Below are 24,719 nucleotides of genomic sequence, written 5' to 3'. Positions count from 1 at the left end.
TGGTGGGGATGACAGGGCCAGGGCACAGATTCAGTTATTTAGGGTGCAAACCCCATTGATCCTACCCTATTTCCTTGGAGTGCCTTGCTTACCTACGTTTTCAGGGGGAAATATGCAGAGAAATGCTGTTCTGTTGGGGGAATTTAAAACTACTCTACAGTCTTTGTTTTGATTGGATGAGTTGCCTGAAAAGCAAAAAGTAGAACTATTGATTGGCCAACTGGAGGGAGTGGCAAAAAGGGAAGTGTTGACATGGCCACAAAATGAAAGAGCGACTGTAGGACAAATTTTAGGAGACTAAGGTGCATGTTTGATACCCGCAGCCTGTCTGAATTGAAGCACAACTTCTATTTCAGAGTTCAGGGCCCCACTGAAAGTTTGAAGGAATATTCCCTGGGGCTTCAGGAGGCATTAGGAGAAATTCAGCAGAGACTTAACAGTGCAATATAGATAGAACCTATATCTAGGTTCTATATCTAGGTTCAGCAATAGGGCCCAGAACACTGAGCAGTTGCTCAAGGAGACATTTGTGGAAGGCATATATGATGGTGCTGTGCATAGGGAATTGCATTTTTTGTTATGGCAAAAGGGGAAACACCTTTCCTGAAGTTCAAAGAGGATGCCATAAGGCTGCTGCATAACAGACAAAATGGTGAATCAATGGAATGGTTCAACCAAGAGAATGATTGCATAAGTGTTGTACAGTCAAGGGTAGGTGATGCTAATCTTGCACAAAAGTAAAGACAAATAGAGGCAAATATCTTGAATGAAAAAGAGACGAGAGAGGAATGGAGAAGAATGATGGAAGAAATAAATGAGAGAATTTTGGAATTTTAACACCCAATTTCCTTGCTTTTTGGTGCTTGGTTGAAAGCTTTAAAGCCTTAACATTGTTTTGTAAACTGTAGGTTTTTTGTTTATATAAACTGTAGGTTTTTTGTGTATATATATATATATATATATATATATATATATATATAACATGCACACACCACATAATCTTATGCACACTGCTCTGGGATTGTGTTTGGCTACAAAAAAGTGGACTTTTTTTTTAATTAAAAAAAAAAATTTAAGGACAGAAAAATGCAATTCTGCAAGTTAGTTGTATAAGCCAATTCAGTTTTTTTTATTTATTTAATTACTTACTGCATTTATATTTTGCCCCATAGCCAAAGCTCTCTGGGCGGTTTAAGCTGTCATCAGAGCAGTTTTACTCTTTAAAGATTTTTTTTTCAGTTTGCAGGGCAACAAATAGAAAAGCATACATGTGACACTTTTTAGAAATGTAGAATTGGGCAGCCCTCCTAAAGTTGCGGGAGGGGCAAAACTGACAACTGAACCAGTGTCCAGTACATTGACATGTATGTCCATCATTTAAATGATCGATCTAGGAAATAGCCAGACCCACATTGGGACAGAGGTAAGGGAACTGCTGTAAGCTGTCTTTCTTGTTTACATTTGCTTTCACCTTAGATATACGTTCTATCTATATTGCAGACTGGTAATATTTTGTACTGGAAAATAGAGTCAGCTGGAAAAGTAAAATATGTGTTTGTAAAATTATTGTAGCTTTCAGGTTACCATTCTTCTTTAGTCAATTGCCATTTCTTAAAACATTCTGTCTGCTAGACTATTTTCTCCTCCACTGAAATTTAGTTTGTTGTATTTTAATGGTAGATAATGGTATGTGCTTGATCTGTGTCTCAATATAACTGTAAAGTAGGTCTTGGACATTCAAGTCATGAATTACTTTGTAAAATAAAATCCGTTTAACAAAATTGCAAAGAGCACTTGCCTTAGCATAGTATATCTTTAAACAAAAGGAAATCTATCCTGCATTATTGTATCCTGCTGCTTTGGGTATCAGATTTGAAGCCTTAAAATGGCTTTGGAGGAGTTTTGGAATGCCTGGTGTGCAACAAAATGTCAAAGAGTGTTTAGCAGCATCAGTTTTGCTTTGAAGTGCACAGCTGAGCTGACACTGCATGCTAAACTGAGGCTTTCTAGAGAGTTTAAAAAACAACATCCCTCTCTCTACAGGAGAGTCTATCCGTAAATAAAACCTTTCTTTGTTGGATCATGGGAATGAAATGGAACTACGAAGCCACAAAACTAGGGATTAAATGATGAGGAATCAAGGGAAATATGGTGTGGACTAGCTATGAGACATGGAAGAGTTGCCATCTACTAGGGGACTGATCTGATTTATTCTTTAAAATTAAGAAACCCAGTGTTGACAGCAGGGTTGATAGCTATTCTGACAGCATGTCTTTGCATTCCCTACAAATTACCTGAGACACCTTGACCTCGTTCACATATCACAATAGCCCATAATGGCTTAATTTACCTGCAGAGGCTGTTGTGTCATACCAGGTGACTGAGGGCGCCATTTTTTCATTGTGCCCATGGGCCACCAGCTTGCCAGGTGCCTACTGGTGCCCAGCAAAATGCAACAGCCCCGCAGGTAAATTAACCCAGAGCTGGCTGTTGTGACATGTGAACAGCTCATTGGTTTAAATCCAGAATCTGCTTCCCATGGATGGAAGGGTTGTTTTTCCATCCATGGAAGACCACTGATTTTGTGGATTCCTCCCTCCCTCGCAGTGTCCTATGGCCCCCAAATCTGCCTCCCCCCCTTTTCATCAGAAGGCACATTCTGAATGAAACTCCACACAGGAAATGCCATCAGCACTGGAAAAGTAGCTGGACCCAACCCACAGTGCTTCAGTTCCTTCTCCATAAACAAAAACATAAATAAAAATAATGGCCTCCGTTCACCAACTTAGTGGCTTGAAGGAATGAAAGCATATTCTTGGGAACAACTAGTGACTTCCAAAAGATGAGTGTGTGTGTGTGTGTGTGTGTGTGTGTGTGTGTGTGTGTTGGGTTTGCTAATGCAGTCTAATCATCACAGGAAAGTCTTCAAACAATGACACCAACCATCCTGCCTTCAGCCAGACCCTTATCTACTCGTTGACTTGCAGAGGTTTGAGAGCAGAACATAGTCATCTGAAATGCGTGTTGTTTCACAGAGCTCTATTTTTACTACACTGAGGCTTAGATTAATGTATTTTACATTGATTTTGCCACTACAGTAGATTACTTTGAGGGGCACTTAATTTAAAAGGTAAGCAAACAACAGGCGCGTTCTGTAGCTTACATAAGGAGTAAAACAAAATCTTGCTGCTAAAACACAATAAATAAGATAGCGAGACATGTTTTCCTAACCTTGAACTCATTCATGTACATGGAAAGTTATTATTAGTATTAGTATTAGTAAATGGAAGTCAATGCAGGAAAAGTAGCTGGATCCAACCCAGGGTGCTTCAAACCCAATAATAATAATAATAATAATAATAATAATAATAATAATAATAATAACAACAACAACAACAACAACAACAACAACGCTATCAGTGTACATCACACTTTTCTTAGTTTTGAAGACAAATGCAAAATTACGTGGGTCATATTCCTGACAGAAATGGTCTTCTTCATCCACAAAGCTGTGTCTGCTAAGCATATTGATGGGGATGGCTCTGGTTTGGATGACTCTGGTAAGTCTACGAACAGGGCATTAAGGATACAGAACTCCCATCCCCACCTCTCCCAAGTTCCGTTTTGCTATCATAGCTAATAGCTGTTGATAGATCTGCCCTCCATGAATTTGTCTAACCCTTTTAGAAAGCCATCTAAGCCAGTGGCCATTATCACTTTTTTTGACAGCAAATTTCTGACAGAGGATGACAGTTCTGGAAGTTAACTATGGCCTAATCTACACCTGCAGCCTTTTCGCAAGGGAAGAGGCCTGCTTCAGAATTTTCCCGCTTCCGTGGTCAGCGCTCACGGAGCACACATGACTGATGTTTATCACAATTACAGGAGTGCCACTGCGGGAGCACGTGTGCCCCATTACAGCGCTTGCACATGTATATCAGCAGAAGAGATGGGTACAGGTTTTTTTAATGATTCGTGAGGGATACGCATGACCGCAGACACACAGCAACACATGGGGGGGAATATGAGCTCTGTCGAATATGTGCTTCTGCGCAGAGATGTTTGTATTAAAAAACCCGAAAAAACCAAGCACACTCGGAGGTAAAACATGGCGATCCCCATCCAAAACATGGCAAAAATGGCAGACAGGCCCACTCCTGCTCACTTCAAATACCCATGCACACGCCCCTCACAACTCATTGGCTGTTTGCTGAGCCGGGAACATGCGTTGAACAGCAACGACCTCGCAAAGTGGGGGACACTGCAAACATTCTTCGCAATGGATGAGAGAGAGCCAGAAAAAACACCACAGAAACAGTCAGGGATATTCCTGGAAAACTGAGAGGTAGAGCCAAGATCACTGCAGGGGCAGGTGAACATCATATGGCCCATTAGTGATGACTGTGATACAGTCCTGCAATAAACGGCTGGTGTAGACTCCCCCTATGTGTTGTGTGAATCAGGATTTCCTTTGGTCTGTTCTGAAACTACTGACAAACCATTTAATTGGGTATCCCCTGTTCTAGTATGAAAGATCCATTATCTCCACACCATTCATAAACCTTGATCTTGCCCCTAAGCCATCTCCCCCACAGAAATAACACATACACACATATTTTATCCTTTTGTTATAGCCATAGGGAAGATGATCCTACCTCCTGATCATTTCAGTTGTTTTATTCTGTACATTTACCCTGAGACTGGAGTGGCCCAAACTGTAGACAGCATTCCAAATATATCCAGACCATAGATTTCAAGAAGAACATTATGATACTGATAATTATATTTCCAAACCTTTACTGAATAATTCCCAACACTGAATTTACTTTTTTCACTGCCACTGCACTGCACTGAGCTCATGTTTTCGTTGAGCTGTCTACCAGGATCCCAAGATACCTTTCTTGGAACATCACTGTCAATTCACACCCAACTAGAATATGTTTGGTTAGGATTTTTTACTTTTACTTTTATTTTGGGGGGCCAAATGTGTAACAGTTTGCAGTTGTTTAGGACAGCCTCCCCAACCAGACACCTTTCAGATGTGCTCGGAAACTCCCATCATCCCTAGTCAACAGGGTAAGGTGTTGGGAGTTATCATCCAATACATCTGGAGGACACCAGATGGAGGAAGGCTGTTCTATACAATCTCATTTGGCAGTTTATTTAGGGCAGTGCACCACTTCAGCTCAATCCAAATTCGGGAGCGGGTTGAATGCAGGCTGAAGCAGGTCAGATTGGGTCTGAAGAGCTTTGGGTCACTTTGGCCTGATCTGGACTGCTCCCGCTCACATCCCCACGGCTCACCCCTGCCCACAGATGTGTCCATCAAGCTGCACAAGTTCCCTGCTCCTTACCTGGACCTGTTGTGAGCACTGGCAGCCATCCACGCCTCTTCAAGGGAGTTGCCACTTTAAAAATGGCAACTCGTCTATTTCTATAATAGAAATAGTGGCCATAAAGCAGCCGTGTACGGGTGTCTAGCCAGCCTGTTGGATGTCTGAATAATTTGGACATCCAAATCTTGCTTCAGCTCCAGAGTGGGTTGGATCTAGGCCAAAGTGGGTAGGGGGGTTCCATGCACAGCCCTAATTTTGTTGTCTGTTGACCCAGTTTGGAAATAACCTGTGAAGGACTGGCATGCATTTAATCATTATGTATCTATAATGTATCTGAGTAGGTCTGAGGCCTTAAGGAATTAGTCTGTGGTAGTGGGTAGAGAATCAGGGTGGGCAGTGTTTTATAAAGAATAGGAGGAAGTTGAGGAGAAAGTGAATAGCTGAGGCCTAAATATTGAGCTATTCTTTGTCTGTGGGAGGATAACCAGACATGACTAGTGAAGATCAGGAGTAGGGAGCAGTTGGCTGTGTTATGCTTGGAGGCTGCCAGAAGAAGGTTAAACAGGAAGTAACAACCCACCCACCCCCCAAAAAAACCCAGTACAAGTTGCCAGAAATACAACAGGAGGAGCTTTGGTGTTAAAGGAAGACTGTCCTCAAGAGCTGGACCTGGATGTGAGTGTATTTGGCTGGGGTGAAGATTCAGGAAATTTGTCCTGATGTAAAAGAAGTAATTAAAGGCGTTTTATTAGTGTCTGTTCAAGCACTTAAGAAGTGTCAGCAAGCTTTCTTCTAAAAACCCCAAAGTAAATATTAATAATCCTTTATGTATAAACTATCCCTTAATTAACTTGTTTAATAGTTTATTAAACTATTATATATTGTTTTTAGCTGTGTATATCTGTTGTTTTATATTGCTTGCATGATTTTATCTGTACGCTGTCCTGAGATCCAGGTGATACAGGGCAGGATACAAATGTTTTAATAAATAAATAAATATTGCCTCTAGTGTTGGTGCTCATCTCATACTTAAGCCTCTTATCCCAGCTACTCCATGTTATGGAGCATACTTCGTGGATGTATACTTCCGGTGACTGCTGCGAAAAAAAGAAGAAAACTGGCTTAGGAGTATAAGGTGAGTAATATACCAACACAGAGAAGGAGTAGAAGTCTGCAAGCTCCATCTAATATCTGGCTGTTTTATCAACAAGATTCCATATTATATTATTTGGGTGCAAATTTCTGCCAGGATCAGTCTTTTATCCACAGCTTCTCTTAAAAACAGCATATGTGACCCTTTAGTGTTTGAACAATAATATTATCAGTGTGTGTGTGTGTGTTCTGTTGGGAACGTTTTCCCTCATGCCTAAAATGAATGCATAAAACAGAAAGGTCTCTGAAGGTTAGCAGGCTGTTATTTTAAACCATTATCTTATGTGAAATTCAGATTAACAGATTCAATCCATTAGGCTGAAGATTCCCAGTGCTGTAGGCCCCGAAGATCTTTATGGAGAATCATCCTATAGTCAATCATTACCACTAGGCAGTATCTCCAGACCAACCTTCCCCAGCCTGTAGCCCTGCTGATGGATTGGACCACAACTCCCATCATTTGCAGCCAGCATGGCTAATGATTAAAGGATTATAGTAGTTTTAGTCCAAATGATCTGGGATGCATGAAGTTGCCTATCTAGATTTATACTGGATCCTTCATAAAGAATGCCATGTGCTGTAAGATACTTTAAAAACAAATCTTTTGTTCCATCTCTAAGGAAAATGCCCATGAAATTCAGGAGAGCAGATATGCTTCATACAGCACAGCCCTCTACATGTTTACGCAGAAGTTTCATTGTTTTCAATGGGACTTACTTCTAGATCTGCTGGTTGATTTAGATACCAATCCTGAAAGGGCTCTTAGCCAAAACACAGTGTCCCCAATCCAATTCAGGCATGCTTAAAATCATGAAAAGCATTGGGTATGAGCATGCGGAACTCTGTGTTGCATTGGGGCTACTGCCAGTTTCTTTCTTTGTGCAGAAATTAAAAAAAAAATGAACTCAAAAATGGGCTGTTGTTTTTATTAACCTGCTTGTCCGGAGACGGTACCAGAAACCAATTGAACTGCTGTTGAACTATGGAATGCCTTTTGCACTTATATTTTACCTGAGCAGTATGCAGCACCATGGAGACAAAATAAACCCTGAATTGCAAGGGCAAAGCAAACATGTGAACACAAAGAGAAGACCTGCTGGATCAGACCCGAGGCCCAACTAATCCAGTGTCTTGTTCCCCTAAGTGGGCAACCAGATGCCTACGGGAAGGCCACAAGCAGTACTTAAGGATAATCGCTCTCTCCAACTGTTTGCCCTCTAGTAACTGGCATTCAGAAACATGTAGCATCTAGCCGTCATGACTAGTAGGCATGGATAGCCCTGTCCTCCAAGAATTTGTGTAATCCCCTGCCTAGCAGGAATCTAAATACCGAACAGGTTGGTGCCACATTACTGCCTTTCCTGATAATGTGCATGCATATATCCATAAGGATTCAAGAACTGGTAACCTCTTCTATTGGTGAGCCTGTGCTTTGAAAATCTGGCATGAGAATCTACCCTCAGTATCTTAGAATCATAGAACAGTAGAGCTGGAAGGTACCTATAAGACCATTGAGTCCAACCCCCGCTCAATGCAGGAATCCACCCAAGAGCATCCCTGACAGGTGGTTGTCCTGCTGCCTCTTGAATGCCTCTAGTGTGGAAGAGCCCACAACCTCCCTAGGTAACTGGTTCCATTGTCATACTGCTCTAACTGTCAGGAAGTTTTTCCTGATGTCCAGCCGGAATCTGGCTTCCTGTAACTTGAGCCTGTTATTCCATGTCCTGCACTCTGGGATGATTGAGAAGAGATCCTGGCCCTCCTCTTTGTGACAGCCTTTTAAGTATTTGAAGAGTGTTATCATGACTCCCCTCAATCTTCTCTTCTCCAGGCTAAACATGCCCAGTTCTTTCAGTCTCTCTTCACAGGGCTTTGTTTCCAGAGGCAACGAAAGATCACGCCCCACCCTCACCCCCGAGATTGGGCAGGTGTTTAGTGAAATTAAGCAAGGAGTTATTTTGCTTGCACATCTTTTGTTCTTGATATTACATACTGTTGTCATCTTTTAATATATAATATTTTATACATTGCTTTGGTCATTTGGCCTTGTATAATCAAACCAATTTCATGAGTTGACCTATACTGTGAAAGACCATCTCTAATTAACTATCCAAGAAGCAGAGTGGAATAATTTTCTAAAACATGTAGCAAGGGGGGGGGGCAAAAAACCTCATTTACTAATTAACAAATACAATCATTATTAAAATTAAGAATCTGAAGCAAGATTAGGAATCTATCTTGGTTTTAAAAGGGAAAAAAGTTCTGTGAAGGTCTTAGAATGTGGTATGAATATTTCAAGAAGTTCCTCACAAAATAAAAGCCAACAAAGACTATTATTCTAGACAGCTTCACATCGTAGTGAGGAAATCCTATACACAATTAAATAAATTAGTGCAACACCGTCTCCATGTTTTTGGCATTTCTGGGTCTACAAAAATTGGTCGTACGTTAACACAGTCAAATTTACATAAAGCATAGCAATTCCTGGGTCAGTGACAGTTCATCTGCAGAGATGTGTGTGCACCGCTGAATTTGAATATGTTCCAATGCATCTTAAAGTCAAATGATGCAACCAAGAACAGACGGGCTATAAATTCCCTTCCCTTTACAGTTCCATTTATGCAGGCTTATGACAAAACAAAAGCGTGTAGTACTTAAGGAAAGCCGGAAACCGGAATGAGGTACAACTAAAATAATAGGAAACAATTACATGTCATAAATTGTATGAGCTAGAAAATGTGGTCTGTCAAAGAACTGGACGTTTAATTATTCTAATCATGATAAATATCCAGAAACTGAAAGTGAAGATCCTCTTTTTACCTAAAACTTTGCTCATGAACAATAAATATGCTACCTATTAGGATGCAATGAGAGCAACAAGAATCCAAACACAACAGCTTCCTTCCACTAATCTTTCTAGGTGCAATGTTGGCAATATGGTCCTAAGTCCCAGTGTGCTGCTGCTAAATGCCTTATGACCAATATTCTCCATTTTGTTGTACTGAGCCAACAGGGGACCCAGCAGGTAGGTCAGAGACACCAAGAGGAGTCATCATAACAGATGCAGAACAGCACCAACACGGGAAGTTCTAACACAGCACACAAATGAGGATGCTTTATATCCCATCCTAAAGACTTTGGCCTTCTTCCAGAGTCATCTATGCTTGATATGCTGCAACGAGATTAGAAGGGATTTCAGAACTGAACATAGGAAGCTGCACTGAATCAGGCCATAGGTTTATTTCACCCAGTATTGTCGATACTGACTGGTAGCATTGATTCTCCAGGATTTCAGGCAGGATTCTTTCCTTGCCCTAATGGAGATGCCAGGGATCGAACCTGGTACCTTCTACATGCAGAGCATCTGCTCTATCACACTGAGCTATGAGCCTTCCCCTATATAGTAAGCTATATTTGTTCCCTTGCCCTGCATAGGTTGCCACCCTAGTACTGCTGGCACATGAAATTACAAATTAAGCGATAGATAACAATCCAATTGTGCACAAGGGCTTATCAATTCTAGCACCTTTGAGCTCTGATCAAATCTAGCACCTTTGACCTCTTGCACTCCAGCAGCGTAGGGAGCTTCAGCCCACAGTCCCACACCATTCAACAATGCCAACAGGAATCAGTGTAGAAATGACAGATCTAGGGTAAAATCCAACCTAAATCCTATTTAGAATAGACTCATTGAAATTATGGGACTCACATTAGTCTCACAACTCTCATTCATTTCAATTGGTTTACTCTAAGTAGGCTTCCCAAGGCATCTTACTAGCAACCGTCCCCCTCTATACATGGGACTACCCCATGGTAAAAGTATTCTATTCTTGCTTAAGTCACTTTCCACACTTGTAATTTGGAGAGTCTAATGCCATGATCTGGTTACTCCTCGACCTGGGTGAAAAATACCTAATAAATGGCTTCATTTTCTTTCAATTTTTGAAACCAAAAAAGCAATTAAGATGTTTAATCCGCTGTTTCCCAAGTCGATGGAAGCATCTGATGTGCTAAAACCTATCTCACTTTTTGGAACCAGTGTCCTCACTATTGCCTTTAATACTACAAATGGGGAGAAACATAACTTCACATTCTACTACATAATATGAAGATTGGCAGGGGCTACTTATTTAATAAGCATTATTATTATTTACTTCCCTACTTCATTTGATACTTAGTAAATCTCAGGTAAAAATATATTGAAGTGGATTTTCTAACAGTAATTCGATTGTCTTTCCTAACATTTTTATGGTGAGGCTCCTTCATCCGGATTATTACTAGTTCTTAACCTCACCTTTTCTTGCACGTTATTTGAATCAAGGTTTCAGGATTTATAATGCCATAAATCAAGTCCTATGGATGATGCACTTTGGAAGGTGTTTTGGTTGCTCTTTTACAGATGTTTATCTTGAGCATGAAAGGGATAGACACACAGTTCCTCTCTTTAAAATGTATACAGTTCTTCGTAAGAAAGTTGTAGTTTGAGGAATGCTGTCATCGTTAAAAAGGAGCACTGTTCTAGTTCTGGCCAGCTAATTTGAAAAGCTGACAGTCCAAACTTGATAGTATTCTCACAAAATGAACGTCTCTGTGCTACAGTCAGGCAATGCAGTTGTAAATCCCATTGTTCCAGCTTTGGCACATGTTTACATTTTGCTACCGTGTCACCTGCAAACAGAGAAAAAGAGAAAAGTGAGAACCGTATGTGTAAATAGTTTGGTGGTGACAAAACGAGGTATGACCTGGATTTGTTAAAGATGTTATGGGTTGTTGTATCTCCAGGGTCTCAAATTTTAAACTGAACTTCTGCACTTGGAACACCTATGCTCTGCTGGCAGACACCCAACAGAGCAAGAGGGGCATTTGAAGCAACCTTTGCATCTCCATCCTCCTTTCAACTGATTTCCCACTATGGCCCTTTCTACACCAGCCCGATATAGAGGGAGGGATGGGGGAGGATCTTGAGATATCCTGATTACGAGATCCTCTCCTTAGTCTAAATGCAGGTGCAACATCCTGGGAGGAAGGAGGGTGTCGCACCCGCCATTTTAATTTATTTTTTTAAAGGAGCTGAGCACATGTGTGCTCCAACAAAAAGTGAGTTTTTTTAAAAAAAAAGAAGCCCCAACTCTGCTCCCCCCCAAAATTCCTTCCAGCCCAGTTCCTTCCCTCTAGTGACCCCGCTACTCGAGGGGAGGAGGAAAGAAGCCAGGACGGGCAGCCACACTTCCCACGGTCTCAGGGCGAGCCCGAGAACGTGGGAAGAATCAGATTTTCCCAGGGAGTACTTATCCCTGGGAAAACCCGTTCTTGTCACAGGGACTCAGCTGTGACCAGCCTGCATTTTCGGGCTGGTGTAGAAATGGCCCCCATGTGCTTTTGAGTTGCTGAGACAGGATATGGGGGATCCTCAGCACCAACTCCCTCCTCCCATATGTACCTGCCCGGACCTTAAGATCATCCACGGGGCCCTTCTCTGTGAGCCCCTGCCAAACGAAGTGAGGCAGGTGGCTCTTAGGAGGAGGGCTTTCTTCGCTGTGGCACCCCGGTTGTGGAATGAGCTCCCCAGAGAGGTCCGCCTGGAGCCTACACGGTACTCCTTTCGTCACCAACTGAAGACCTTTTTATTCTCTCAGTATTTTAACGCTTAATTTTAACTTAAATTTAAATTTTACTGTTCTAATTCTGTATTTTAATCTTATATCAATTTCTGCTGCATGGTTTTTTCCTGGTTGTGTTTTTTTATACTGTATTTTGTATTTGTGTTTTTAGACTATTGGTTGTTTTATTATGTTTTTAATTTTTGTGAACCGCCCAGAGAGCTTCGGCTATTGAGCGGTATAAAAATGTAATAAATAAATGAATAAACTCCTACTTGCCCCTTCGCCCTCTGACCTTGGGTGAGGAAACTTGCATGGTGCTTTCCATGGTAGTTGCGGGGCGGGGGAGGGGGTATTACATCCCTGTTTGGATTTCCCCTCTCGAGGTCACGGACTCAGGAGAGGGCCTCCGCTATATTCTATGGCCCATGAGATGCTCTCCCAGAAACCATAGAACTGCTCTCCTAAAGTCTTTCAAAGTCTTTCAAAATATTTTAATATTTTTGTGTTTTATTACCTGTGGTTTTACCTGACGTTATATATTATGCTGGGTTCGCACATTTATTAGTTTAATATTGTCAGTGTTGTTGTAATTTTATTAGTATTATTACATTTTAAACTGTAAAATGCATACAGCAATTTAGTTTATGAGGTGTTTAACCAATTAAATAAATACGGGTAGCAGAGCAGTTGGTGTTACAGCACCCACCCAACTGATGGTAGCCCTCACTTCTAGACATAGCCTTAAAACATATACCTTTACACAGGCTTTCCCTGAAGTGAGACTCAGCCGTTTTCCTTTTTATTGTTGAAAAGTAGAAAGGATTATTTTACTGTTAAATTTTTGTGTTGTGTTCAGTATATAAATATGTGGAAATAAATAAATAAATCTTACATATTTTTGAAGGAATGAGATTAGCAAAACAGCAGCAGCTGGGGTGGTCAGATATTAACTAGAATATTGTGTTGCAAGTAATACAATCAACTTACTACAAGCTAAAGTAAAGGTAGTCATGGGGGGGAAGTCTAAGTTCAGGCCTACGAAAAAAATAGAAGAAAGTTTGAGAGCTTTTCTTTTCATTTCAGGTAAGGCCATTGGTCTTTATAGCTTCTAAGCACATTTTATGTACATTTTAAAGCAGCTCTGTTAATCAGCAGTGCTCAGTGAACGTAAACTGTAAAATGTGTTCCATTAATTTTTATTCGGAATCATAATCACTCCAAAAAGGGTTTATTTGCGTGCCTATATCTGTCTCATCCAAACAGTTAGTGTAACTATTAAACAACATGCAAAAGCATAATTACAAAAGTCTTTTGCACTTGTTCCTTTTTTTACTCTGTCACCGAAATATTTTTTTTTTCTGATTTAACACATGGCACGGGTAGAAAATAATGAAATGAAAATAATGCTTATGAACTAGTTTTTATAAACCAAATTACATTTAAGGGGACTTTCATGCATTACACTAGTGTGATGTCTGTCGACCTTTCCCACACCTGTGATTCAAAAACCTGCACTGTAAATTGCAAAACATACATTGGCCAATATATAAACTTGATTGTCAACAAGGTCCTGTTCTGTTCATTTCACATGATCACACAAATAGAATGAGAAAGACTCAAAGCCATTTTTAATATTGTGTGTGTGTGTGTGTGTGTTTGTGTGTGTTTGCAGGGGAGGGGGAATGTTTTTGCTCTTAGTTTGCTCTTTCATTATCACTGATATCCAAAAAGTCTTTATAAAGCTGGCTTATTCTCAAGAATTTGCTGCAATAAATCCTTCCCAATCTCCTGGTCTTTCTCAGACCAGGGAAGTGCAGTGTATTATTGAATGGTGCTCATAATCATAAGCTGTTAGAAACATAAGAGTCCTGCTGGACCACACCAAAGGCTTCTCTAGCTCAGCTTTCTGTTCCCACCGTGGCCAACCAGAAGCCTCTGAGAAGCCCACAATCAGGATACGAGTGCAAAACCGTCCTCCCACCGTTGTTTCCCAGCCACTGGTACTCAGCAGCATGCTGCCTCTGATGATGGATGACAATCTAAGCCATGGTGGTTAAGCATTTTGAGCTAAACATTATGGCTTCGTACATTGTGTGAAGCATTTGTAACCATGGTGGGTACATAACCATGGTTTAATACTCACTAACCATTTGCTGTGAAAGTGTTAGTAGCGTGTTGTCTGAACAGGCCCACAGTAAAACCAATAATAAAGTACATTTTAGAGCACAATCCTGTTTGAACAGGCCTACTGTCATCACCACTAGTAGTCAAGGATGGCCTTAACACCCATGAATTTGTCTAATCCACTTTTAAAGTTATCCACATTGGTAGGCGTCACTACATCTTCTGGTAGAGAATTCCATACTTTAACTATGTTCAGTGTGAAGAAGTACTTCGTTTTATCTGTCCTGAATCTCCCAACACTTGGCTTCATTGGATGGCTCCAGGTTCTAGAATTAAGTGAAAAGGAGAAAAACATCTCCCTATCCACTTTCTCCACAGAGGACTAATTTTATACATTTCTACCATGTACCCACTTATCTTTTTCCCCCTAAGCTAAAAGGGCCAAACACTGTAACCCAGCTTCAGATCCAAAGTGATTCAGACCAAATCAGTCCAGATCTGAAGCGGGTCCAGATCTGAAATGGTTCCAGATCAGACCAAAGCAGGTCAGATCAATCCAAATTGCTTCAGGTTGGTCCAGACAATGCAGAAGCCCAGACATGGCCTGGATGGCCAGTTGGGCGTCTGGCTTTCCTGGGCATCCGCTGAGCTGCTGCCCCCACTTGTGCACCCCAAGATGTATCCGCCAAGCCACGCGAGCCCCCTGTTCCTCATCCATACCCGTTGTGAGTGCATTCATGCCTGTAACATTGTATAAATGGCGGCCTTACAGCCACCATTTGTGCAAGATTTGTTTTACAGAAATAGACGAGTCCCCATTTTTAAAGAAAATGGTGAGTCCCTTGAAGTGGCACAGATGGCTGTGGGCATGCGCAGTGGGTTCCATAAGTGGAAAACATCAGGCAAGTGGAAGGGGAGGCAGAGGAGTGGGTGTAGTTTTGTGACTGAGGCTCTAGCTTATAATCAGGAAATGATCATTTGTGCTTCTCTGCACCTTTTCCAGCTCTACAGTATCCTTTGGAGAACTACACACAGTATTTCAAGTGTGGTTGTACCATAAATTTCTACAAGGGCATTAGGATACTGGCAGTTTTATTTCAGATTCCTTTCCCAATGATCTCCAATAAGGAATTTGCATTTTTCAGGGCATATTGAAATTATCTACTGGATACCATTATTTAGAGTTTGCAATACCATGCTTTAAACACATCTATGATAGCCTATTATACAAATGAATCTAGAATTATGGAAATCTTTTTTATACACAGAAGTTTTTAAAAAATTGTTTTATACCGTTCAGAGCACCTTTGTTTGGTCTGACGACAGCAGCAACTTTTTATGAATCTAGAATTATTCCCAAGATGGGTGATAATAATAACAATAAAAATCATCCTACTGCTTCATGATGACTTGGGGAATTGTATTTTTTACTTACAGAAGTACCCAATGAAATGGCTGTACTTTTGGGAATCTGGCAATCTAAAATTTATATTCCCAACTTGCACCGAAGCTTCTTTGCCAAGAAAAAAAGCTGGAACCTACAAGCTAAACACACAAAGGGATGCCGAGTGCATGAATTCACAATATAAAAGGTAGCTTATGTGCATTATCCAGATATGTCCAAGCTTCTGTTTTCTCTTTGTCTGAAAAGCATTCTCACAAAATAATAAGAAAATGGAAAAGCCCCATCACAGACATTTTATCAAATTAAAGATACTTGCAGCACCTTTGGGTGCAATGTGAACCCATTAAGATCAAAGTGAGCTTTGCCACTGACTTGAGTGGGATGCGGATTGCACGCTTGGGGATCTCCTCTTTGAAAAGGGGAGTTAATGGCTTGTTCCTTTAATGAAGCAAAACCAGTTTAGGGCACTCTTGGGTGCTAATTCAGCACCGTAGTTAATCTCAAACTATATATGTGTGCCAAGGCTTAAGTCAGAATTGGAAATCATAACCACACATGTGAAGAAGAGACAGTTTCTACACATTTTCATTTTAAGAGCTTCAGCTATGGAGCGGTATAGAAATGTACGTCCTGCTGATTCTCCTTCCTCTGACTGGTATGGGCGTGTTCTCCTAAGATTGTGTTTGTTTCTGCTCACCAGCTCCTTCCTCATTCCTTTTTCTCCATGCAACCACACCATGGTCTGCCCCTTATGATCGGCAAAGAACTGCAGCTATAGAACTCCCTTCCAATTGACTTGTGCTTGGCCCCTTCAATACAGGCCTTTTAGAGTGTCGTGAAAACTGCTGCCTTTCCTTATGAAGTGAACAGTTCATATGATTCACAGTACTCTTCGTTGTAGAAACTGCACACCTGTTTGATCGATGTCCCTATGTTCACTTATTTGATGTGTCCAGTGTATGTTAAATCATTCTTCCTTTGTATGTTGTGTTGTGAGGCTTTGGCCCTGGAATCACCTTAAAACACCTTGAATGAGTAAACAATTGAACTAACTAATCCTAGGTTAATGCTGCTACTATCAGTTCCAACTCTTCTCCACTACTACACTAACTGAGCTACTACAAGCCACAATTGAACTACTCATGCAATACAAGGGTCTCACAACTGCATAAAAATGAGGAAATAAAAATAATTCCACTTTGACAAAGAGCATGAACAGGTAAGAAATGCAAGTGACAAACACCCTAGTATGCGATTTATGGGATTTTTGTCAATACACACACACAGATGTTACAGCACTGTTTTCCAAAATAGTCCCTCACTTCAAGCCAGTAAAATTTTCAGCTGGTCGATATTGCTGATGTTCTCAACATGAACCTAAACCCAACTGTTTTCAGGGTAGATTCAGAAGGAACTTTAAATTAGCGTTCAGATGACAAATCTGATGAAGATAGGTTATAAATTTCAAATATGGTGTTAAAGAAGCCAACCTTACAGCATAGTCTTATATACATACTCAGAAATAGGTCCCATTATGTTCACTGGGGCTTACTCCCAGACAAATGTGCACAGGACCATAGCCTTACATTGCAACCCTGAGCAATGCCTATTCAGAAGTGCAAATTTAGTCCAATATTTCCCATTTAGTCCAATATTGTCCACTATAGCTGGCAGCAGCCCTCTGGGGTCTTAGGAGGAGGTCTGCCACATCACCTCCTTTTGAACTAATGATGCCAGAGATTGAACGTAGGACCTTCATCATGAAAAGCCTTTCATCTATCATTGAGCTAAGGTCCATCCCAATTTCTTAAGGGTTTACTTCCTAGCAGAGGGATGAGGAAAGTGTAGCATCCAGAAGCTTCCTTCCCACATTTTCTTCTAGTATCTATCTTTGGCTGCTTAAAAAAAAACCAAAAAAACAGGAGATCCAATCATAGACTAGTTTGGCCCCTAATTAAATTTACCCTGGCGTTGGGTAACTTGAAAGGAAGGAATGACCCGCGTAGTTGAACTTGCCTTAGTAGTTTTGACTTTGTTTCCACTGCTGCATGACCAACCTGAGTAATCTGGAAGTACTTTACATTCTTCTCCATCCAGACAAGGGTTCATTTGACACCACCATTTCTGGACAACAATGACGGCTGGAAGACAAAAGCAAAATGGCTTTTCAAAGAGCAAAATGGAGCAAATGCTATCAAGTGGCTTACAGGAAAATGCAGCCTTCCCCTAGATGTGTTGCACTGCGATTCCCATCAGCCCCAACCAGCAATGCCATTGGCCATGCAATGCCATCACACCAAATGCCCAGCACAAGCAAAAGTAGTTAATGCAATTCACGTGCACTTTGTGGGCCACTTTCCAATTGAGAATATTTAGATATGTATAAAACAGTAGAGCTGTTTTATCTTTCCTTCTCTCCTGCTGAACGTGCTGCCCCGTGTGTCCCTCACACATTCTTTTCATCTGAATCCCCTGTGCTGTTATCACAACCAATTAATGATCGTATTATGAACTTGATCACCATGCATCCATTGTCTTTTCTAGTCATGACATCACTAAAAGTAAGCAAAACCCTCAGATTGCTTTCACTACATTTCCTTGAGACTCTGGCTCAATTCACACAACACGCTAATCCACACTCAGTGGTTGTTTTGAACCATGGGTTGTTGTTTGTTGAACCATGGGTTAGCATGCTATCTGAAACCAGGGCCAGATCTACACCAAACAGGATATGACACTTTGAAAGCGGTTCGAAAACAGTACATGGAGTGTGTCCTGAGCCCCAAAAGTTGTCACTACTGTTATGAACCGTTTTAAAGCAGTAGTGTAGATCCTGCCCACGACATTTTCTGCAGGGTAGCTTGTTAGCTATGCAGTGTGGCTTATTTTTCTCGAACAAGCCACCATAGTTTGGTGTTGGGTTCTTCAGGGTGGTTAGCAGAAAAAAAGAATAATTATAATTTGTTTGATTTTTCTCTTTGTTTACACATGGAGCAGTATACAAATGTTGTAAATAAATAAATAAATAAACAAGACACATTCTCTATCGCCCCTTAGTGTCTGAAAGCATGTGGAGTTGTTCCTATTAGGCAATAAAGCAGGCAGGTAGGAGAGAGAATGAACCATGATGGCAGGAAGGAGAGGGGAAAGAAAGGAAGGTAAAGCAGAGAGGACCGTATCTTTGTCCAGAGCCCCTCAAACCTGGCAGTGCCACTGGATGTGTTCCCTGTTCCCTGACTCCCATACAAAGCCCTTCCATTGCTCTTCCTCTGCAAGGAGTGGGGAGAGGGAATGCATCCATGTTGCTACAGCAACCAGGCTGAAACAGTTGTTTCAACACAGCATGGCAATACAAGAAGCATCTCAACCCAGCTTGCATTGGCCCCTCGGCCTTAATATTTTCTTTGCAAACAGTCATGAGAACCATTGATGGTGAGCTGGTATATACATTTCAGAATAAATAATAAATATTCGCCACAGTATATTTAGGCAGCTTCAGAAGCTACTTCAGTAACTTTGTTTAAGCAAAGCAAGGTGCAACCCTATATATTTCAGTCTGGTTTCAGGCCAGAGCACGGCACTGAAACAGCCTTGGGGGCTTTGACTGACGACCTACTCCAGGTGAAAGACGGGGAGTGCTACCCTGTTGATCTTCCTGGATCGTTCAGCGGCTTTTGATACTGCTGATCATGGTATCTTACTGGATTGGCTCTGCGAGATGGGAGTAGGAGGCACTATTTGCAGGGCTGATTCCAGAGAGTGGTATTGGAGGAATTCCTGTTCCACCCCATGGCTATTAAGCTGTGGGGTGCCACAGGGTTCTATTCTATCCCCCATGCTGTTCAACATCTATATGAAGCTGCTGGGTGAGGTCATTGGGGGTTTTGGGGTTGGGTATCATCAGTATGCTGATGGTACTCAGCTCTACTTCTCCTTGTTGTGGGAGTCAGCTGGGGCAGTAAACGTGCTGGACCATTGCCTGGAGGCTGTAATGGGCTGGTTGAGGGCCAATAAACTGAAGCTGAATCCTGATAAGACAGAAGCTCTGTGGACTGGTGGCTCCCGAGTTATGGAATTGGGTAAGTGACCTGTTCTAGATAAGGTTGCACTCCCTCTGAAGGAGCACATGCGTAGCTTGGGAGTACTCCTAGATCCATCCTTGTCACTGGAGGCCCAGGTAGACTCTGTGGCACTGAGTACATGGGGCCAGCTTCAGTTGATCCGCCGGCTACAGCCTTTCCTGGACAGGGACAACCTAGCCACAGTGGTGCATGCACTGGTAACTTCCTGTTTAGACTACTGCAATGCACTCTACATGGGGCTGCCCTTGAAGACGACTCAGAAATTGCAGTTAGTGCAAAATGCAGCTGCTAGACTGCTGGCAGGCACATCCTACAGAGACCACATAACACCAGTCTTAAAGGAATTACACTGGCTGCCAATAAGCTTCCGGTCGGAATTCAAGGTGTTGGTAATGACGTTTAAAGCCCTAAATGGCTTGGGACCTCGATACTTGAGGGAGCGCCTCTCCTTATATATGCCTGCTCAAGACTTGAGATTTATTTATTTATTTATTTATTTATTTATTTATTTATTACATCTGTTTGTTTATTTATTTATTAGATCTGTTGGAAGAGCCCTCCTCCACATCCCACCAAAGCAACACATACGCTATGGTGGGACATGGGAGAGAGCTTTCTCTGTTGTGGCCCCCCGACTGTGGAATGCCCTCCCCGACTGGCACCAACGCTGACTCTATTCCGGTGCCAAGTAAAAACATGGCTTTTTAATAAAGCCTTTAATGGTTAAATTCACCTGGCTTGCACATTGTTTTAACTGTTTTAATTGTTTTTATTGCTTTTAAATTATATATTGGTTTTAATTTGATTAATGGTTTAATTTGTTTTTAGCTGTGTGTATTTATTGTTTTATATTGTACGATTTTATTTGTACACCGCCCTGAGATCCTAGAGATATAGGGCGGGATGCAAATGTTTTAAATAAATAAATAAATAAATATTATTAGGGTGCTTAACAGTGTTTAATGCATGTTTAAGCAGAAGTATGAGCGTCATCAGACGGGGGGGGGAATCACGCTTGCCTCCCGTGGCTTCTCCGCCCCTGATTTTGTTTCTCGTTACTTCCTCTTTCTCTAAGGGAGAGGAAAGAGGAAGTAAAAAAGTGCATGTGGCCCATTCAGGGGCTGTCTTTATCGCATGGCACACAGCAGGAGGTAGCGCAACTTCCATCTTTAAAACAAGATGGACTTACCGAGGGCTTTTTTTGTTATGCGAAGAAGGCTAGAAGGGGTGAGAGGCACGCAGGAGGCAGATGACATCGCGAGAGGGACCCATGAAAATCCGTGAGTGCCCAGCAACGAGCATGCAATAAAATGCTCGTCTGATGACGCCCTATGTCTCATTCTGTTCAATTTCAGCTTAAATTCCTTTGACTTCAGTAAAATTTAAGCATCTTCTATATATATAATTGCAGGCAAATCCAGTTGCCTTTAATCAGTTTCTTTATTCCTATTTTTTCATATTGTATTTTTACTGGGGTGGGGTGGGGGAATCCATAAAGCTTATTTATTTATACATCCTTTATTTAATTTGATTCAGTGGATGCAATTCATCTATTCATATGAAATTACTAGAGAAGATATTGGTTCACAATCTAAACTGAATTAGAAGCTGAAATATGGAAATAAATGTTAATTTTGTTGTCTAACATTCTTTTACTGTGTGTACATTATTTGGAACTTTATTGCTGATTACAATTCTTTGCTCTGCAGAAGTGTACGAAAGCACAATTCTTACAAGTAAAGGACAAAGCAATAGGCCATTAATTCACAGGGTGCCCCTTTTTTTTGTTTTTGCCCCAAACCCTAAATTAGATTAACTAACAGCAGGATGACAGTGGTAGATTTGGTAGCTTGGATACTGATTCAATTATTTCATTTCTGCTCTGCCTTTTCTATGTAGGTAACAGCTAGAGGTGTCTTTGGGTGGGAGTCTATCATTACTGTGTGTAATTTTATTGCCTGAACTTTCATTTAATAAAAAATGCAAATAATCCTTCAGAAGTTGGTTTTTTGCTTGTTTGTTTAAAGCATATTCTAGTGCTTTCCGCCAATATTTATTCTGGTTTGACTGGTTAATGATTAACTACCTTGATTTTAAAAGTGTGTGTGTGTTCATGATACTTAAATTGTGATACTTTTTTTCATGGAATTTCTTATTGATTCAATTGTAGTGAACCACAAATCTTGTAAAGAACAAATAAAAAGGCTGAAAATGAACTAGGATGTGAGAAAGCCATTAGGGGAAGCCAAGTGTGTCTGTCCTCTTTTTTCCCCTTCCCCATCAGAGGCTGGAGGGCTTCTGCCAGAACCCATTGAAAGGTCATACCAGAAGATGGCCCATAATTCTCTGCAAAGGATTATGGTCAATCCATGGCTGGCCCAAGATATTTTTCCTACCTGCAGCAAGGGACAAGAGGGTGCACACACCCTGCCCTTCGCCCCACCCTGCCCCACCCACCTCCACACACATTCCATGTATTGAACTGGACTGGACTAGCAGTTGAATCTTACTTCAGCATTGGTGATGGGACAACATCACCTGACATCACTACACCTGATCACTATATCACTACACCTGATGGCAGCAGGTGGAGTAGAGGGTGCAGGCCAGCCTTCCTGTATTCAGGTGAAATGGTGGGAGGCTGCTGTCACACTGGCATCTGCTGCTTGAGGCAGCCACTTTAGTCTGCCTAATGGGAGGGCCATCCTGGGCCAATCAGATAGTTTGGTTGGGTAGCTGGCCAGGGCAGAAGGGATGCAAGTAAACGCCCCTCATCTTCTGAATCCAGATAGGAAGCAGCAGCAGCAGCAGAAGAAGAAGACAGGTATGAGACAAGGAAAGGGGGAGGCTGTGGCCTGTCAGGTCATTAATTGGCAGGACAACTCTGTCTGTCTGTCTGTCTGTCTGTCTATGGAAACTCTAGTGTGGTTTTTACAATCCTAAGAAGAAGAGGGTTAAGACTGGACAAGCCTTGGGAAGTGCATTATGTGGTAGTTAGAAAAATAAATAAAGTTATGTACCAGATAATCCCAAAATTATTCATGAGGATCAGCTGAGAAGTTATCAAGGAGACAAAATTTCTGTGAGCCAATGTATGTTTCCTGAATCAGAAGCCTAGAAACCGGGCCAGTCAGGATGTTCAAGAGTCCTACTTTACAGAGGACACTCCTCCATTTGAAGGCATCCTCTCTTTGAAGGGCAGTCCAGCCCAAGTCAGGTTTGAAGGGAGAATAACAGGGGACTTGAAGTTGCTCAGCAACAGTTAGCACCTCGACAGCAGGCTGAAGAGAAGGAGCCCAAGCCTCTGCAGGCCAAACGGGGAACATCTATGGGCCAAGTTAGGCCTGTGGACCAGAGGCTTCCCACCCTGGCTCTGTCTGGAGGGGCTTAGAGACTAAAATGGAGTCTTGCACTAGCAAAACTTTGTGTGTTCCAGCAAGAAGCTTCAGCCTGTTTCCCATGAGAAAAGGGCATGAGCAGTGTAGGGCAAGTGGGCCTTCAATTATGTCTTTCATTTCAACGGCTTGTCTCACTGATTTCATAGAGGCTGCAAACTTTGATTCTTTTAACAGCAGGTTCCCCTAATCTTGCAATTCCAGATTAAGTGAACAGCTAACAGATTAATGTGTGTGCGCGCGTGCACGTTGTGTTTTCTTCCATAGCTACCAATACGATACGGAGTAACACCTTGCTGAGGGAACCCTGGTGAGATTTAGAACTACTTTTCTCTTTAGCACAATTAAATGTGTTCAGAGAAGTTCTCCTAATTATGCTTTCAAAGGGATTGATATATCAGAAGACGGCTTTAGTTTTGGTAGCAGACTTCAGCAGGAAGGTGAAGATTTATTATGATACTGGGATTAAATCCTCTGGGCCTATTGGGCTCCCTAAACACAACAGAGTAACGGGAAAGCTCTCTAATTAAGACAAAATATGAGACCCTTCAAGTTCCTATGGTGTATGGGATTGGGATACCTTGGTTTGGATCACATTTTATTCAGAACCAACAGGGGTAGGGAATCTGGTACACTCCAGATGTTTTAGGCTCCAACTCCTATTAAACCCAGCCAGCATTGTCAGGGATTATGGGAACTGTAGTCTAAAACACCTAGAGAACACCAGGCTGCCTACTGCTGTTTTACTCACTGGGGGAAGACAGTTACAGAAGGCCAATTGACGCTTTAACTTCTTGAGCGTGGCTGGCGGCCAGGTTCTCGGTACCAATCCAAGAGTGTTTATTCCCACAAAAAGAAGGAGAATAAACTAAATCTCTTGATCACTTTGAATGCAAGTGTTGACTGCTTGTTCAAAAACCCACAAGAGGTTGACCTTTACGAGACACAATAGTACGTGGCCCTGTTGGAGTCCTGCGACTGCAGTGCAAGGCAGGAAAAGGCTGGCGCTTCCCCCTCCCCTCTCTGCTCCGTTTTTTATTCTTCCTTTCATTTGCTATGCTGCTTTGAGAGCTCAGCAAAGCGATATACCTGGGGAAAGCATGAGTCAGAAAGCAGGACTTACAGAGCTTCTAAGAAACAAAAGGGGAGAAGAGGTATAGCCGTAGGGGTTTTTGAAGCAGTGAGACAGTGGCATCTCCTGACTGGGGTCGCTACTTACACATCGCCCTCATTCCTCAGCCCTAAAGAGGACATAGTTTGCATGTGCTCATTTTACATGTATAGTCACAACATTAGAAACGATGAGTTTAATTTAAACAGAAATACAATACATCTCACCATAGCATGGAAGACTGTGACTAGGGCTAGATCTATACTAGTGCTTTTTATCAGTACTGAAGGGCACTGATACCCGTTGGGGCTCAGTGTATACCCCTTTTCTAGAGTTATTTCCTGTTGTTGTTTTTCCCCATATTATCCAAATGTCATGCTGTGTGCTACGAGGTATACATGTGCAAGAGGGATATGCCGTGATGGGATCGTATTGATAGGACGTGAGGTGTAGATCTGGCCCAGGTGACCTGTGGGCCTGCCTCTTCAGTCTGCTGTCCAGGTGCTAAATG

At 41.7% G+C, this 24,719-nt stretch overlaps 1 protein-coding gene across 1 annotated transcript in view; it reads right to left on the bottom strand.

The window, feature by feature from the left end:
* Positions 1–10,932: 10,932 nt before the first annotated feature.
* Positions 10,933–24,719, bottom strand: part of TAFA4 (TAFA chemokine like family member 4) — an 82,791-nt gene continuing 69,004 nt past the window's right edge. The window contains exons 4-5 of the mRNA XM_063121623.1: positions 17,678–17,761; positions 10,933–11,156 (exon numbers count right to left, since the gene is read on the bottom strand). Of these exons, the coding sequence (XP_062977693.1) occupies positions 10,933–11,156; positions 17,678–17,761 (308 nt within the window). The remainder of the gene's footprint in view (positions 11,157–17,677; positions 17,762–24,719) is intronic.

The sequence above is a fragment of the Elgaria multicarinata genome, chromosome 3 (genome assembly GCF_023053635.1).
Source record: "Elgaria multicarinata webbii isolate HBS135686 ecotype San Diego chromosome 3, rElgMul1.1.pri, whole genome shotgun sequence".
NCBI classification, from domain to species: Eukaryota; Metazoa; Chordata; class Lepidosauria; order Squamata; family Anguidae; genus Elgaria; species Elgaria multicarinata.
This window is presented reverse-complemented; position numbering and strand designations above follow the sequence as displayed.